The 18976-nt window shown below is 38.5% G+C and overlaps 1 protein-coding gene across 1 annotated transcript in view; it reads left to right on the top strand.

The window, feature by feature from the left end:
* Positions 1-66: 66 nt before the first annotated feature.
* Positions 67-18976, top strand: part of LOC124948024 (zinc finger protein ush) — a 139275-nt gene continuing 120365 nt past the window's right edge. Inside the window, exon 1 of the mRNA XM_047491051.1 lies at positions 67-674. Within this exon, the coding sequence (XP_047347007.1) occupies positions 635-674 (40 nt within the window). The 5' untranslated portion in view covers positions 67-634. The remainder of the gene's footprint in view (positions 675-18976) is intronic.

Genomic DNA, 18976 nt, shown 5'->3' on the forward strand with positions numbered 1-18976 from the left:
TCTTTTCGGTTGGTCACGCCGCGTAGGAAATAGTGGGGAGTTGTTTGGTATCGCATTTGTTTAGTTGCTCGCTGACAGCGGCCGCGGTAGGAGCCGGTTGGGTACGTACGTGCGTCCGTAGTACGTACGTGCGTGCGTGCCTTCGTAGTTGAGTTTATCATCGGTGTTGATCACGCGCGAATGTAGACGTAAATCGTCACCGAGTTTACTAGATAAAGGAAAAGAGAAACGAACACGTACGAACACGATTGGCATTCAAAAAAAGAATTGAACAAGAAGAAGGAGGAGAAGGAGAAGAAGAAGCAAAAAAGAAGAGAAGAACAAAGTGGAGGGGCACGTTTATGCGAACGCGCGGTGTTACTTCCTTTCTTTCCCCGCTTATTCTCCCATCTTTCCACGCGACCCGAGTCTCGAGTTTACGCATCTTCGCTTTTTTCTTTTTTTCGCTTTCGCATCAGTATAAGTCGTAAGCAACGTGTGTATGTGTCCATTGTTAGAAAATCGGCGTGGCTCCGTTGTGTGTTAAATCGTCATCGTCTTCGCGAGTTCGTCGTCCAACGGCAGTAGAACACGTCGGGTCATCAGGATGTCATCGTCGATTTGGTGCTGACTTGGTGATGGCAGAGTGCCGAGGATGTCGCGCCGCAAGCAGAGCAACCCGAAACCGCTAAAACGTGAGTCCTTCAAGTCCAAGCGCGAACTTTTTTATCCCTCGTTTTCTTTTCATCATTTTTCATCATTCTTCATTCTGTTTTTCTTTTTTTTTTCTTTTTATTTTATTCCCGCCTCATTGCTTTTTCATTTTATGTATTTTCGGTAGAACGATTGCGTTAACTTTTGCTTCTGCTTGTCGTTTTGCGAAGTAACGAGTCCTTAGATAAATATCCACGTGTATGCGTGCATGCGTGCGTGCGTGCATCCGTATATGTGTGCGCGCGCGCGCGCGTGTGTGTGTGTGTGTGTGCGCGCGCGCGTGTGTGTGTGTGTAAGAGAAAGAGAGAGAAACGTTGGTCACACGAAATCAAAGAAAGAGGAGGAAAAAATAGGAGTATTTACTGTTCGTTAGTGTCGTGCGACGATATCGCGTGAACAACGTTTTGTCTTGGCGCCTCGACTAACGGTGTCTCCACAGTTAGATATGACGTTCAAAGTCAAAACATATTAACTTTTCATTCGAGAAAACCACGTCTCATTGCTTTCGAATTCCATTCTCTTTAACGTTCGACTAAACGTATGTTTACGTTCCTAATTTTAGAATTTTTCACCCAATGAAACGTGTCACCTGATAAAAAATCACCTGATTTTCAATAAAAAATTTTAATAGAAAATTGTTTCTAAAAATTTTGTTATTCTATCACGGAGATAATTTATACATATATAATTATGTTTAGCATATTATGTGAGAATATAAAAATGAGAGAAGTAGATGATGCGAACGGGTACTGATGAGAGAGTTAAGGTATATACATACATACTACGTATATACATATACATATATACATACGTATATATATATATATACATACATATATACATATTTACATATATATATATACATACATCATATAAACGTATTTTCGAATTAAAACACTTTAACGTTCGAGACAAGGACGAAAATAAAAGGGTTCGGTAACAACAAGATCATCTCGCAGAGACGCTCAAGGAATCTGATGCGATAATGCGACGGCGTACGAAGGGTTATTGTCACTCGAACGTGGCCGACTGCTACCGCCTGTCAGCTGACCTTTTGATGCTAACGGGTCACGTGCTCGAGCATGCACGCAACCGAACAAGCGCGTGTGCGTTGTCGACGAACAACCGACGGATTCAATCTCCTCTTCGTCTGCCGACGCACACGTGGGGATTTTCATTTTAAATCTTCATTTTCATAATTATTAATGGGCGATTTTTCTGCTGAATGAGCCGCCGCGCCAAAAATGTGTCAAAAATATACAAAGAGACTATAGTCGTCCATAATATATCAGTATTTTATGGAGAGTGACTATAGTCGCCGATAGTAACGAAGGAGTTCATTTATTATTTTTGATAAATTTTTGTAAATCAGTTCGCTCGTACAGATCGTACATGATCTATTTAAACAAGTAAAATTAATCTTTCTATTTTATTTATATTTTTCTTTCTTTTTCATTTTCTTTTTTTTTATTGAAATTTTTTTCGTCGCTCTATTTAACATTTAATACATTTCTCTCTATCTATCTATCTGTCTATCTATCTATCTATCTATCTATCTATCTATCTATTTATTTATCTATCTATCTATCTATCTATCTATCTGTCTATCTATCTGTCTGTCTGTCTTTCTCTTTTTGACTGTAAGTTCACACGACATAGGTTTTTGATCGTATCAGTAATTTTCCTGAATCGGTTGCAACCGATTGTAATGTTGACATGGTTCTTTTGTTCCATTGAACAATTGAACATCGACTGGTCAGGATCAATGGTACATCTATCGATGAACAATCGAATAGTCTGAATGCTCCATTATGATATATATATATCGCCATTGGCGAGCGATTCGCTTTTTTCTTCTTTTTTTCTTACTAAATCGTTGCATGCGATTTTTACTGACAAAATCGAATCATTCAACAATTGCCTTAAAATTTTTAATTTTACTATATACGGTTAACGACTATCTTGTGTAGAAACACTGTTTAAAATGTATGCGCCATTTTATTAGGACGGTGAAATAATCGATTAGGAAGAAAAGAAAAAAGAAAAAAAATCGTTTCGATTCCGTGCAAACAACGGAGCTCTGACACTTTTATATCTTTTCATCGACGATATTGACGGAGAATTATTTTGGAATTTCTTGCGAAATTCAAGTTATTCACTTCGAGGTCGGGATCCCTCGTGATCTCTCTCCTCGGTGGCTCTCTCCGAATTCTCCTTCGTACCTCGGCGCCCTTGTCGCGCCACGATCACGTGGCCCGATCACGAAAGCCAACGACGACTTTCACGTGGCTACTCGTCGAACCGGGTCTCTCTCTCTCTCTCTCTCTCTCTTTCTCTCTCTTTCCTTCTTTCTTTCTCTTTTCTCTTCGGTGTCGCTCGATTTTACGTCTCTGGTCGTCGCTTTACCATCAGTACTCACCGATCGTCGATTTCTTATAAAATTTTGTCCCTCTATTTCTAATTAATGAATAGTGGAGTTGAATTATTATATGACTACTATAATGATGATGACGATGATTCACGCGTATAAACGCTAATTAAAACCTATAATAATAGCTAAAGTTATATAGAAAACTTTTTTCCTATAATTAAGTAAAATTACATCTACAAAAATTCGAAAACATTTACTGCTTACGAAATTTTTTAATAGGATTTAAATCACCAATATTAATTAAATCATATTAAGTTAAGTAAGATAATGTAAAAAAAAAAAAAAAAAAAAATAGACAAAATGTGTTTGTCGTAAATGTGTAAGATATTCATTATAACGCTCCGCATACGTTCTTTGTCCCAATAGCTTTTTACCAATCTGCTCGCCTGATTATTTCAACCTTTTTTTTCCTCGTTGCTACTTCATCGTTTTGCTATTTTCTTTTTTCCTTTTCTATTTTGCTTCTCTTCTTTCCAGTGCTAATTTTTAACAACGAGAACAAACGAACAAAAAACAAAAGATGTTATGTACAATAAATAAAAGCAATATGGAAGATCGATCGTTAGTTTTTTTAATTATCGAACTTCGAAAGAAAATGATTTCACGTAAAGAGATCATCTTCGATATTTTGTTTCTTTCGTTTTTTTTTCTTTCATTAATCTTTCAAACTAAACGTCGTCGTATACAATGGGACGAAAATTTCCTAATATTTAAGTAAAAAAAAATATATATTAATTTTTTTTTCCAAGCGATAAAGGAGGAAGAGGAGTGTCAAAAAGTTTCGCATCTTTTAAGTAGGTGCAGAGAGAAGATCCATCGGTATCGTATCGGTTTAGTAATCGACGATCGTACGGGATAAAAGGTACCCCGTAGTGAATCGGCAATCGCCCCCCGTAGTGCGCGACCGTCAAATTAATAACCGATGATTTTCTAGAATGCTTTATTGAATCGTGTTCACCGTAAATAATATCTCTGGACACCATCGAAGTTATGGTGGCTGCGTTAAAGGTAGAGACGCGGAGGCGGAGTAGGAGGAGGCGGGGACGGAGGAGAAGTTCACTTCTCTCTTTCTCGCTCTCTCTCTCTCTCTTTCTCTTTATCTTCCTTGCACGCGTTCTCGAGTATATCGTTTGCTTGCCGCTAATAGCTCGACGAACTCGGCCGCACCTATCTTTCCACCTCGATTCTCTTCGTCTTCTCACCTCGAGGAAAGTATCGCGATAACGTGCTCTCGCATTTTTATCCCCCTCGATCGCGTCAATCCTTGCTCGATCCATCGTTCATTAATACATATACACACACACCTATAATCTTATTGGGATCATGTGAAATCTTAGGCCAACTTGTACAGAGTCGTCGTATAACGTAGACACTTTCTTTATTATCAATCGACTATAATTGGCGGGAAATTTAAAAAGACGATTCCCTTTCCGACAAACTTTCGTTAATAGTATATATATTGGTATATAATCTTTGTTAAAATCGTAGGAGATTGTAACCATAGCCCTTTCAATCCGTATAAAGTTATAATCGTCGTTGTATCGAAAATTATCGTGTTGTTATCGTGTAAAGAAAATTAGCGAGGATTTAATGGCGACCTATAGTTTTCGGCAATACATCGAAAAGTATTACGAGAAGTGTATCATAAATTTCGATTCGTTTCGTTGTTTGTGATGGACCCTCTTTTCGAAACCATCACGAGTGGACGTTGAGAGGGTAGGGACAATGATTCGCGATATATGTACATACGTACTTACGTACGTACGTACGTCTCTCCGTACGTATCTCAAGGAAAGGAGGCACAAAAGCGAAGTCGCAAATCCCGTCGTGCCCGGTTTCCCGCGTACGGTCGTTGCGGCTATCAGTGTCGATCGGCCGGCGGTGTGTGCAATAAGCGTCGTGGAGGAGAGCGGGTGACGTGAAAGGGAAAAGAAGAAAGCTGGAGAGGAGAAGGAAGAGCAGAAAAAGCAACGGTAGAAGAAGAAGAAGAAGAGGAAGAGGAGTATAGGGAGGGAAGAAGGTGGAGGAGGATGTGGAAGAGAGGAAGGTCCGTCAGGGTCCTCCTTATCTGTTCGCCCGGGTCCCTTATTCCGTGCAAACGCATGAATCCAACCGCCGCAGATGTCTCTCCCTCTCTTTCTCTCTATCTCGCTCTTTCAAAGCGTCTTTCCATCGTCGGTTCCACCACCATCCTTCTCCACCTCCTCTTCCTCCTCCTCCGCAAAGAAACGCGGGAGAGACAACTATCGCGCCGCTGATCTCGCCTAGTTAGCCCTTCTCCTCTTCCTCTTCTTTTTCCTTTTTTTCTTCTTTTTTCTTCTTCCTCGTTTTTTTCTTTTCTTTTTTTTTAGTTTGCGTCCTTCCCCTCCTCTTCCGCCTCGTTCGTTCCTTCCTTCGTTCGTTCGCTCGTTCGTTCCTTCGTTCCTCTTCTTCCTTCTCCTCCTCAAGAAAGCAACCCATGGTTGCGCGCTGGACTCCTTTAACGTTTTCTAGAGCCGTCTTTCCAGCCTTTACCGATACAGCCGCTTGCTCCTCACTCAGCTCATAAATACACCAACAGCATGGTAGAGGAGGAGAGAGGCAGGCCGTTGCTGCTTACTTCTGCTCCTGCTCCTGCTCCTGCTCCTGCTGCTGCTGCTTGGAGCTGGAGCTGGTGCTGATGCTGGTGCCGCTGAGGATGGACACGGAGGGGCTCGAGGACGAAGGGCGAGCCTACAAATTGCTACACCGCATTGTGGTGTCACTCCAGCCTGTTACAACACGGCCATGGCATCGCTGGAATGGTGTCTACGAGTCGTTCTACCTCCCTCCTCTCTTTCTCTCTCTTTCTCTTTCTACTCCTTATTCCTTTCCCCTTCCATCTCCTTTTCTTCTTCTTCTACTTCTCCTTCTCCTTTTCCTTCTTCGTTTCCTCCTCCTCCTTCTCTCTTCGGAACCGAGCAACCCTTGCCGATCCTTACACGCGTGTAAACGCGGTTTTACGCTGATAACAACGATGTATACGAGCCCGAGAGAATGCTCCTTCTTTTTGAATATCTTTCTTCCTCTACTCTCGGCGTTTAACACGAGTTCCGCTCGTCGCCGGTCTCTTATTCGAAAGATAATTATTACATATATGTATACACCGATAGAAATTCAAAATCGAGGAAAGAAAAAAAAGGAAGAAGTCAATCTCTAGATTTATTTCGTGAATAAGTAAATGATCATAGCGATATTAATGGATATATCTGAGTCAATAACATAAAGAAGAAAAATATATAAATACGCAATACGGTGAGTATATGGAATGAATAATAGCGCTTTGAATCATACGCCTCTTCATTTATAGAAAAAGAAAGAGAAAGAGAGAGAGGTAGAAAGAGACAGTGGGAGGGAGGGAAGGAGGGAGAGATCGTAGATTATGAAAGATGACGATAAAAATAGCTTATCGTGATCCGAATTATGGTGAAACCGGTGCGATAAGCTTCTTCCAATATGGTCGACTCCGCTCTTCGACCGTAAGAGATTAGCCATATTGCGAGTACGTCATAACGAGCGATTAGTCCTCGCGATGCTTTTGATCGGCGGATCGTACGAACGTGACAGTCGCTAGGTTAAAATCTACTATCTGCTCGGTATCAGCTCATTACGCTAATATTCACTCGGAATGTCCGTCAGATAGGTTATCTCGATCGTGCCTCTCGCGTTTCGCGAAACTTTTTCTCTACCTATGATGCAGTTGTATGTCTGCTGCACAAAGACATACATTCATATAAAAGATATTTATTTTATAGGCGTTAGAAGCAGTTTTCATTTATCCTATTTACGAGACTATGTAAGTACCAAGACTATGTAAATACGATGGTAGTCCTTTTCGCAATTTTTGACCGAAAGTCTTTTTTGTTTTCTTTTCTTTTTCTTTTTTTACGTTGAATGAGAGATTCATAATAAACCATAAAATCCAATTGTTTCTATAATGATTTGCGATTTATAATTAATTTTCAATTTAAAGTCGATAAACGTGCAAAATGACTTAGAAAGTATGGAGGGAGGGGAAGAAAAAGAATAGAATTGATCATTTATTTTCTTTTAACGTTATTTTAATAATTTCCTAAAGAAACATTTTTCAATAAATCAGATTGTCACGAAAGAAAAGATATGTATATCACCGAGATTATTGTATACTTATATAAGTATATTTTAACAAAATTATGTACGTATTAACGACGTGCTCGAGATACGTGAAAGATAGATTATCGAATTTTTTTATCTCTTTCTTTCTCTTTCTCTCTTTTTCTCTTTCTTTTTTCGTGACATTGCAAATTTTTCACTATCACTACGATGGTAGCGTGTTCGATCAGCCAATTTTGCAGCGTCGCAAGATAGGTTAAAGCGACGTCGAAGATTTTTCGCGATTTCGTTGAATCTCGAATAGCGATGAACATCGACGAACCAATTCCAGAACGAAAGGATCACCGTGTCAAAATACGAAGGATATGTTCCTCCTCTACCTTCTCTTATCTCGCTCGTTAGAGCGATAACTCTCTTGTAGACCAAGAAAGAAAGATAGAATGAGAGAGAGGGAGAGAGAGAGGGAGAGAGAGAGAGAGAGAGAGAGAGAGAGAGAGAGAGAGAGATGCGTACGACATCGTTTTCTCTTACAAACTTGAATCTGTCTCTTTCTCTCTCTTTTATTCTCTCGCTCTCTTACTCTTTCTATTTCAGTTGTCTCTAGACTCTCAGCGGCGGTTTTAGGGCCGCGATACGAAGCAGATTAGGCTCGCGGCGAAGCGTCTGCGTTTTCTCAAGCCTTCGGATAAGACAAGAGAGGAGAGAGAGAGAAAGAAAGAGAGAGAGAGAGAGACAGAGAGAGAGACAGAGAGAGAGAGAGAAAGAGAGAGAGAGAGAAATGAAAGGTTTGTTGGCCGGGTTCGTCCTTCGGATCGAGAAACGCGCGATACGCGCAACTAATTCGAAGGAACGTACTGAAGGAAAGAAAATCCTGAAGAGAAGTACGTTCTGAATATGAAAATAATAATAATAAAAAAATATATATCTACAATTAATCATACGAATATTTGACGAATTCGAATTGCTCGTGTAAAATTTTGAAAATTTTCCTTCTTTTTTTTTTTTTTTTGATCGAGTCTTAAAACTTTTAATAAACTTCGGATAATAGTGACATTCAGTTGTATCTATGTATTCTATTCGAAAGTTTGAATAAAATATGCGAACACGAGGGTGTTTACGAGAAAGACGACGAACGAAAAGAAAGAGAAAGAGAGAGTGTGAGAGAGAGATACATCGTGCTTGGTATCTGAAAGAGAACGGTTCAAGAGGAGAGTGCGAGTCTCCAAATATATCGCTCATTAGCGTTAACTGATCGGAATAACGAGAGAAAGAGAAAGAAAAAAGAAAAAGAGAGAGAGAGAGAGAGAGAGAGAGAGAGTGTTCCTTCTTTGTATGTCGCGAAGAAGGAAGGAGCGTTGAGAAGCCACAGATCACATCTCATCTTGGGTCAGAACGATTTGGCCGTTCAGGGGTTCGAGAACGAGAACTCGGTAATTAAAAGTGTTTCGTTTTCTCCAGGGCCGTACATCGATAAAAGTTTGCGGATGATGACTTTTGTCGTATTCAAACCGTGTTTCTTCGATTTCTAATTAACTGACATTGGATGTTAACTGCCTTTACGTTTCTTATTTTACGATACTACACGGAAAAATATAAATTCGTTGAAACTTCTTTCGATGTTAAAATATTTTCTTGTTGATCGTGAGATATGGGTATCATATATTATAAAATTGTGTATAAATATGTATATATATTTATTGTGTATGTATATATATATTTTTGATTATGTGTATGATAAAAGAAAAGAAAAAAGATAAAGAATGAAATATATAGTTACATACATATATACATATACATACATACATACATATATATACATACCATACATATCTTATATGTATGCATAAATATGTGCGAGACTCAAGTTAATGCTCGAGAACCTTTTGGATTTTCTTCGATAGAGCGAACGTTCATATGTTCATTCGTGCATGTGTCACACAACACTTGGACAATTCGAAACGGCGGTTCTCCGTCTCTTGAGAGACTCCAAGAGAGGTATCTCGAGAGTGGTCCTTTCCTCCTCGATCATCTGCCTTATCCGGACCACTTCAGATAACGGTGGCGCCTTGGTCATTTCGAGCCAGTACCGGACTCGAATTCTCTCGATCGAGATAGTGTAAAATTAAGGACGACTTTTCGATGGCAATTAAACCTTTCTCCGAGCGAAGGCTATGTCATCAGTGGGAGCAAATAAAATTCTCTTTCTCTTTTTGTCTCTCTCTCTCTTTCTCTCTCTCTCTCTTTGTTTTTCTATTTTTCGTGTATCGCTGTAAGTCCACCAAGTATTATCGATTCTTTGTGATCATATGTCGAGTCTGTCTCGACAGCGGATTATATTACATCTTTGATTTTACAAATAATACATAGAGTGTCCCATTCGAGGAGATCCAATGTAGAACAAAGATCGAAGAGTTTCAAGAGAGACAACAGTAACTCGAAATAAATTAGAGGAATGATAAACGATATTTGTATTATTTATTCTATCGAAAAAAATATCAATATTAGTGTGTCTTATTTAAAACGTGTTCATCCTATATAATTACCATTTAGACTAACATAAAATAAAATAAAATTTATTGGAGGGTATGGAATAAAACGAAATATCAAATAAGATATTCCTAAGCAGATGTTTCCTTTTGATAAGATTAAAAAGAGAAACTTTTAAATGTTCCAAAAGATTTTACATTCCAAGGAAAAGCGAACGATTCTCGTTTGGTAAGTTCTTCAAGAAATCGTTGTGTTTACCTTGAGATGCTTATACACTATCTCGAAGGTGTTTGCCGAGTAAATACAAGCAGGCAATTAGGGGCCTCCTCCTCGTGAGCTTCTCTCAGAACCGATGAGCGCGTGCCGTTGTTTGTCCGGTTAAACAAGATATTATTACAGGAAGCGTGCTCTCGAAACAACCACGACGACAACGCCGACGAGGAAGATGATGACAACAAGGAAGATGATGATGAGTACGACGAAGATGCATGCTCCCATTCTATTCTATAGCACCTAAAAACATACACCACTAATCTCTTATCTTCTACTATATACCTTTTAAAATCTCAGTAGTCCTAAAGTCTCTGTATTTAGTTTACGATTACAAACGAAGTATTCTTATCTATTATATTTCTACTCTTTTTAAACATCTTCAAAGTCACGTGTATCCTCGTCTTTTTTAAAACATCGATATCGCTTGCAGAATCGTCTGCTGGATGGCCTCACTGTTGGGTTCTCTATCTCTATCTCTATTTCTATCTCTATCTCTATTTCTATCTCTCTCCTACTCTCTCTATCTCTATCTCTATCTTTACCTCTCTCTTACTCTCTTTCTCTCTTTCTCTCTCCTCCTCTCTCTCTCTTTCTCTTTCTTACAAAATACGCTCATGTAGGTGTATATTCGTATATGCGATAACGGATCTTCTCACCATCCATGTACACACGTACATGTGTAGATACATACACATGTACATTCACATACCTACAAGCAAATGTATTCGTTGATATGTGTACACACGTCCGAGCATTCAGAGACTCACGTACGTCCCTCACCTGGAGATGCATAGATAAAAAAATGAAATGAGGTGATGCCGCTTCTCGATCTTTCTTAAATGCCCTCCTCCTCTTGCTCCTCTTCCTTCTCTTCCTCCTCTTCTTCACTCTCTTTCTTTTTTTCTCCCTATCTCTCTCTCTCTCTCTCTCTCTCTCTCTCTCTCTCTCTCTCTTTCTCTTTCTCTCTCACTCTCTCTCTCTCATTCGTCGTCCACCGTATGTTTTTTTTCTTCGCCTTAGCTTCGTTCGTTCGTTTTTGCGCACCTCTGTCTTCTCGTCATTCTTCTCCTTTTTATGTGCAATCACCCACGTGCTCTCGCACTTTAGGCAACGCTCAGCTCAAAATCTATGTCCTTTCGAACAACTTTAAAATCTAATCTGTCCTTTCGAACTAACGATTCCATTGATCGTAAGTATCTATCGGAAAGTGATCGTACATTCTGTTTTTAACAAGGATGATTTTAATTAAAATGGTATTTGAAGTATCTATTTGAGAAAGAATTATATTAATTTAAATTAATTAATTTATTAAAGAATTATCTATTTTTTCAATATCTACCGGCTATACCTATTTAAGGAAGAAAAAGAAACATATGTGAAAATTCGTTAATAATATGTAAAATACTGCGTTAACCTTAATTTGAGAAATTACCGTGTTTTCTGCAGGTGTTGTAACGAGTCAAGATCGATACGCGATTATGTGATAGATATGGGTACTCTAATATGTGGATCGTGAGAAACACATTTAAGAAAAATTTCGCCAAATATCTATGTTGGTAAATCAACTTGAAGATCGATTCGAAAGATTGACATTTCGAGGTGTTGCGAGAGAAAGAGAAAAATACAGAGAGAGAGAGAGAGAGAGAGAGAGAGAGAGAGAGAGAGAGAGAGAGAGAGAGAGAGAGAGAGAAAGGGAGGGAGGGAGGGGGAGAGAGAGAGAGAAAGAGAAAGAGATGAGTAAGTAAAAGGAGTGCATGGTACGAAAGGAACGAGTCTAATTTATTGATCTAACTCAACGTAATCCGTAATGGTACGTGTCAGTGTCGATCGGCAAGACCGATCGTCATGTTATTTTGACAAGACCGTGCAGCCCAGTTAATTAGGCGAGACTTCGGTCGTTCTCTCCGACATACGTATAGGTACATATATACATACACGTGCACGTATGTAGGTACATACGTACATATCTATCTATGAAGGAGGTGTCGACGTCCTCGTTGTTTTCGTCGTTGTCGTCATTGTGGTCGTCGTCTCACGTTGTCTCTTCTCTCGGCATCACTTTGCAACTGTGCTGAAAGTATCTCCGTTCTTTTTTCCACACCATCAAACCGTGGACTCCGATCTTGTCGTTGATAATAGTAACAACCAAGTTGACGGTTGGTAATCGTCACAATGTTCATTCCGTTTATAGTCACTTTCGTACCAAACAGCCCATTGAATAAAAGGAATTGAAAGAATATAAGTGTAACATGCTATTTTTCAGTAATTAATATTTTAATAGTATCGTTCAATGTATGATCTGTTAATCTAGATTGTTCCTAGAAGAACAAGAATATCATAAGATTTGATAGATGTGAAAAAAAAAACAAATCTTTCATATATGGAAAAAAGAAAAGAAAGAGAAAAAGAAAAAAAGAAAGAAAGAGTAGACGATCTTGATACAGTAAAAGAAAAAGAAGAAAAAAAGAAAAAGGTGATGAAGTTGGTGGTGGCTAGTATTCGTTCTAGTGCATACGGAAGTGGCAGTCCAGGGATGAGGGAAGACCAGAGATTATCACGAAAAGTCAGAAACAGACGAACTCTGGACGTAAAAGGGGTAAGACGGGTGGGATAGAGCGCACGCGAGAGAGAGAGAGAGAGGGAGAGAGAGAGAGAGAGAGAGAGAGAAAGAGAAAGAGAGAGAGAAATAGGGGTGGGTCGGTGAGGAGGCAACGTTATCATTCGCAGTTTTATCAGTCTCCGCATCGTCTGGGGTTGCTTCCTCTTTCTCTCTCCGCCGTCCATAGCGATTCGACCGACGAACCGTACTGTACCGTCCTCAACCCCCTCGAAGCAACCACGGTCCAGGAGTTCTTATACGTGGCTAAGCATACGTGTATGAATTCGTGCCTCGTGCCAGGAGTGGACTGCTCCTGAGAATTTTCTTTTTTCTCTATCCACAATTATATTATATTATACGAATCGTAGATATTGATATATTCGTTTATAACTGTTACTTTTTTTTTTCTTTAATTTTTTTTTTTGTTTATTTTTTGTTAAAAGTATCTTACTCGTTGAGTCGTTGTCAGTATAATGAATGATATTTTTATAGAAAATACAATGATATTCATGTAAAAATTCAAGTTTATATTTTGTTAATTTCTTTTTTGTTACTCTTAGAATTAGAATAATTTATGAATTAAGATAGCAACTTTTGTTTTTCTTTTTTTTTTTTTTTTCTTTTTTTGGATATGTATGTAATTTGGCGCGTAATTTTTGACATATCTAAGAATCTCCTCTTATCTCTACGTATAATTAGGCGGATTATAAATATTGATTCATTCGTTTGTGTCTTATTTTTTCATTGAATATATCCATTGAATAGTATGATTATTTTTTATAGAATGTATATAATGATATCTTTATATTGTATTATTGGGAAAATAGAATGTTTAAACAAAAATGTATACTACTTCGTGTCTTCAAATTTTTTTTTATATTTATTCATTAATCATAATTAATTTTGTTTTAATATATTTCGTTATATTATAAATTATAGGAGCTACCGTTCTTATTTTTGAAATATGTAAATATTCTAACAAGTAACTTTAGACATTCCCATCTTGAGATAATCTTTCAATAAATGTAAATGAAATTTAAATAAATTGATTAGATACAAATTTTTGAATTTTCAATGAAATTTCAGTTACAACATATCATATAATACATGGATAGAGACTGGTGGTACAATACTCGTGTTCGGACATGCTGAATGAGTGGGTTAACGATCTTCATCCTCATCCTCATCGTTATCATCATCAATAAAAAAGTTATTAACCCTTTCCGGATGAGACGTTTTTAACCTTGGTAGTTAGCTAGGACAAGAGAATGTTTGTAGAAAAAAAGAAAAAAATAACAAAAACGTGATCATGGTTAAACAATATTTTAATACATTTTAAACTTTACCTAATTTAAAAATCACACGAAAGTTGTGATAACGTTCGATTCACCAACGTTAAGTCCAGTCTTCTTCAGACAGGTGTCGCAATATGTAGCCTTGTTTCGCATTTATCATCTTTAATTTTTTGATTTATAGTAGATAACACATATTATCTGATCTTTCAATTTATGCGCGTTATGTAATTAAAATAAGTATTGTTATTTCCGAGCTATACAGCTAAAAAAGAAAGAAACTTGCGAAATGATAATATATATAATAGAATTTAATAATATGTATTAATACATAATAGAATGTTTATGTCGAGTATGACTTGACAACGTTCAGAATGATAAAATTTGCTATGTCGAGCGATATTCGATATACGTTCGTGAAAAGGATTAATATTCTTAAGATGTGATCACGAAAGTACGAACCTGAAAGAAAAGATATGAGATATCGATTGCCTCGGTATTTGTCTGAGAGAGAAAAGGGGGAGGGAGGGAGAGAGAAAGAGAGAGAAAGTAAGAGTAAGGGTAAGAGAGAGAAAGAAGCTTTCGTGTCGCTTATGTATTTACTTTATGCTCATGTACGTAGTTTCCGTGAGGGGCGGAAGGAAGAAGAGATAAAGGAAAAAAAGAGAGAGAGCGAAAGAGAAAGAGAGTGGGAGCGGAAGGTAGAATCCTATCTGGTTAAAAATCGTCTGTGTGCTGTTCACTCGGTCCCATTTGCGAGGACGACGTCCGGCTTAATGCATTCCGCGAGATGGAAACGCGCCTTCTCTCTTCGCCATACTCCTCCTCTTCCTCCTCTTTTTCTTCTTCTTCGTCGTAGTCGCCAACGACGAGAAACGATCGATCTTTCGAATCTCTACTCTCCTGCTTCGATTCTCACCGTTTCGTCTGATTTTTATCGCGTTGCCCGTTACACGTGCACCAGTTCTTCTTCTTCGTAGGTGTGGCCTTTAAGGAAAGAAAGAAAGAAAGAGAAGAAGAAGAAGAAGAAGAGGAGGAGAAAGAAGAAAAGAAAAGAAACTAAATCTCGAAAAGATCTCTTATTCGGTCGCCGTCGTGGTCGTGGTCGTCGTCGTTGTCGTTGTCGTCGTCTTACATACGTTTGTAATTTCCATATCTCGTTTCATCGTATTTACTCGCGTATAATTTCGTATCACCGTTAATGCCCGACAAGACTATCGATTAAAACCCGAATTTTCGAACAAAGAGAGACAAAATAATGGGAATGGTAAAGGGGATAATCGGTACGTCTCAGTATTTTGTCAGTCACGCTTGAGTATTTTATCTCATACTTTTCTCATGCGCAGATTTCGTTCGTATACATTATACATGACATATTAATATACATATATACGTACACATTAGTATACATATATATATACACATTGGTATACATATATACACATACATAGATAATATATATTATAAATGTAAGTATACCGTTTGCTTTATACAATTCGTTAATGGTCTCAAGGACTTTCCATGAAAGTTCGTGCTTTATTTATTCATGATTTTCCTGTCCGATTCAATACGATTGAGAAATTTATTTACCGCGAAGACTGATATATATACATATATATATATAGAAGTATGGTGATCTTCCCAAGTATCCCGCGCTTTTCTCGAACATCCGTTGGACGCTTTTGCTTGGGGTTACTTTAATACACGAAGAATCAGAGAAAACTCATGGCAAAGGTTTCGATACATTCTCTCTTTTCCTCTTACGTAGTCACAGCGATGCAATGTACACGCGATCCGGGTTTTGATAATAAAGGGAGCCTTATGCAGGAATAGTGTGTGTGTTTATGCGAAGGAGGGTAAGGAGAAGCGAGATAGGAAAAGGAAACATGGGGGGGAAGACCGTTATCGGGAAGCACAACGCATAAGGGGGAAAAAGGGAGAGAAGGTGGATGAGGAGAAAAAGAGGGCCGAGTGGGGAAGGAATGGAAGGAGGAGAGTGGCCGCAAGAAGAATGTTCACAATACTGTAATTTCAGTGTTTGATCTTCTCATCTCCGTAGGGGTATTATATAGGTATGCTTGCTATATATCTGTGCATATACGTGTCTGCGAATCGTCTATCCGTGCTTTTAAGCGAGGGAGTACCGCTCGAATAATATGCGTGTTTGATGTGCGTAAGTGTGTGCGAATGTATCCGTAGAGTGTTCGAGGGGGAGCCTGGTTTTATTTTACCCGCATTATTATTCCGTTGGAGATCGCGCGCTGATCCGTTGCCTGCACTCTCTCTCTCTCTCTCTCTCTCTCTCTCTCTCTCTCTCTCTCTCTCTCTCTCTCTCTCTCTCTCTCTCTCTCTCTCTCTCTCTCTCTCTCTCTCTCTCTCTCTCTCTCTCTCTCTCTCTTCACGACTCTCCAAGGCGATCCTCGAGAGCGCCGCGCTTATTTATGGATGGATTCCCTTTTAACTTTCGGCAGGTTCTCTCCGAGTCTCTCTCTCTCTCTTTCTCTCTCTTTCTTTCCTTCCTTCTTTCTTTTTCTACCTTAGTCTCTCCCTTCAACTCTTCTTTTTCTTTTTCTTCTTCCTTCTCCTCCTCTTTCTCCTCCTCTTTCTTCTCCTCCTCCTCCTCTTCCTCCTCCTTCTCTTGCTTTGTCTATGCATACGACTGTCTTTCTCTTTGTCTTCTTCTTTCAGTTCTCCCTTTTAACGTTGAAACCCTTTGCCATACTCCATCGGTGGTCTATCGACTCGATTTCCAATACGATTCCTCGAACTTTTCTCGCAGTTAAGTATTGGACGATCGATAAAGTATACGGTTTTTTATTTTTATCTTTATTTGTTTTTTTTTCTTTTTTTTTTCGCGATAAAATGATTTCAACAAAAAAGAAGCTTGTAGTAAGCTCGCGACTTCGTTCATATAGTAAAGTAAGATTATAAAAAAGAAATAAGAAAGATGTAAACAAGAGTAATTTTTAGATATTTGTTTCATGACACCGAGAAAAGTAGGTACCTATTTAGTATGTATATCTTAGCTTACGTGATGCCTAATCGCTTCATCATCCGGCATTCTTTTACCCCCCACCAGGATTCCTCTTACTGGTTATTCGCCCGATGGAAAGTTTTCTCGCTCATTACCGTTATCTCCGTCTGGCTGACCATCAACTGATATCCTATCGACGGCCAGCACCAGCCCGCAAGCTGTTTCTTTCGTTTCTCTTTCTCTCTTTCTGTTTCTAATTTCTTCTTTTTTTTTCCTGCCTTTTTACACAAAATACTTTCGTCAACGATCTCACTAGCGAGACCATACCAGATAGATAGTCGATTTATTGCGACGTAATTAAAAAGATTTAAGCTCGACGACAAGATATATATATATATATATATATATATATATATATATATATATATAGAGAGAGAGAGAGAGAGAGAAAGTTGTTTTTTTTCATTATAAAAGAATTTCGTCGACCAAAATATGTTGACAAAATGTCAATGCGGTTATCACGGCGTTCATTCGTTTTTGTGTATCGACTTCCTGGGTCAAAGTCGTTTCGATCGTCTGAAAATTTGTGCTCCGTTCAAGTTCATGGCCATTAAGAAGACGTTCGATAGGTTTATAATACAATAATACAGGGAACATTAACCGTCGATGGTTTTCTTATACTCTCTTTCTTTTGAGATTTTCGTTCGCGTCCTCGCATTCTGTTAAACCACAAGAGACACGATAGAAGAGGATGTTTTCCAATGATCGAACGCCCGGACGGTACAGATTGCATTGTTGTCTTGTCCCAGAGATCACCGCGAGGGTATCGGCCTTACGCCGATATCGGGCAGAAAGAAAGGAAGAACAAGAACTTGCGAATGAAAGCTTCTTCTTCGAGACAGATAGACAGAGAGAGAGAGAAAGAGAGAGAGAGAGAGAGAGAGAGAGAGAGAGAGAGAGAGAGAGTGAGAGAGAAAGAGAGAGAAAGAGAGAGAGAGAGAGAGAGAGAGAGAGAGAGAGAGAGAGAGTATATATGTGACCGTGTACGAAAAGAAACAGAAGAAATTAAAAACCGAAATGAAAGATTTGTCAATATATGAATATGATTAGACATTTATCGATCGATATGCCACGAAGTTGGTGCATCAAATTATTAACGGAGATATTCTATCTATCTTTCTTTCTCAGAGTGAAAAATATAAACCTTATCCTTATAAATAAATGAACGATTCTCACGTTCTTGATTTTCTCGAGTCGTTCGAATGACGTCGATGATCTCGATGATGATGACGACACATACTTCGAGATAGAGGTTTAAAGAGAAAGAAATAGGTAGATAGTAAAGGCAAGTGAGAGAGACAGAGAGAGAGAGAGAGACAGAGAGAGAGAGAGAGAGAGAGAGAGAGAGAGAGAGAGAGAGAGAGAGAGAGAGAGAGAGAGAGAGAGAAGGAAGGGTAGTAGCGATATGTTGGGTCGCATCCGCACACCCACCTGTTGACGTCGGAGCTGAATCGGGACGGCTATCGTTAGGGGGTGAAAGGGAAGAGAGAGGGAGGCTTTCAAGCGGCTGCGGAGAAGCCACGGCCCCGTTGGTGCAAGGGTGCTCGTTCATTATCAGCCTCCTGGAATGCACTGCGAAAACCGCCCGACACAAGTTTCAAAAGCCGAAAGAGCAATGGTCTCCTGTACCGTTAAAGAACGGTCCCGTTTGCCCGTTCTACGGAACACACTTTATTCTTTATTTAACGAGTTTGTCAACCCTTTTTAACGTGATCATCTAGAGTAAATTTATTATAATAAAATTAGTTGTTTCCGATGGAGAGGAGTTGTTTTTATTTATAAGATAATTTTTTCTTTTTCATGTTTTAATATCAACACACTGATTTGCCAAGCAAATTTTCATCCTGATTTTTTAAAGTTAAAATTTGTATGGCTTTTTTATTCTTTTTCTTTTTCATTTTTATTTTGTAGCAACGAAAATTATTAAAAATAATAACTAATTGTCAAATGATTCATTGTTTGCTTTAGGATACTTGTTTGATTATTTGTATTACTTTAAATTTAGTATTCGATCGTATTTGACTTATAGTAATTCATTTTTAGAATTTAGTAATGCC

This window comes from Vespa velutina, chromosome 3, assembly GCF_912470025.1.
Source record: "Vespa velutina chromosome 3, iVesVel2.1, whole genome shotgun sequence".
NCBI lineage: Eukaryota > Metazoa > Arthropoda > Insecta > Hymenoptera > Vespidae > Vespa > Vespa velutina.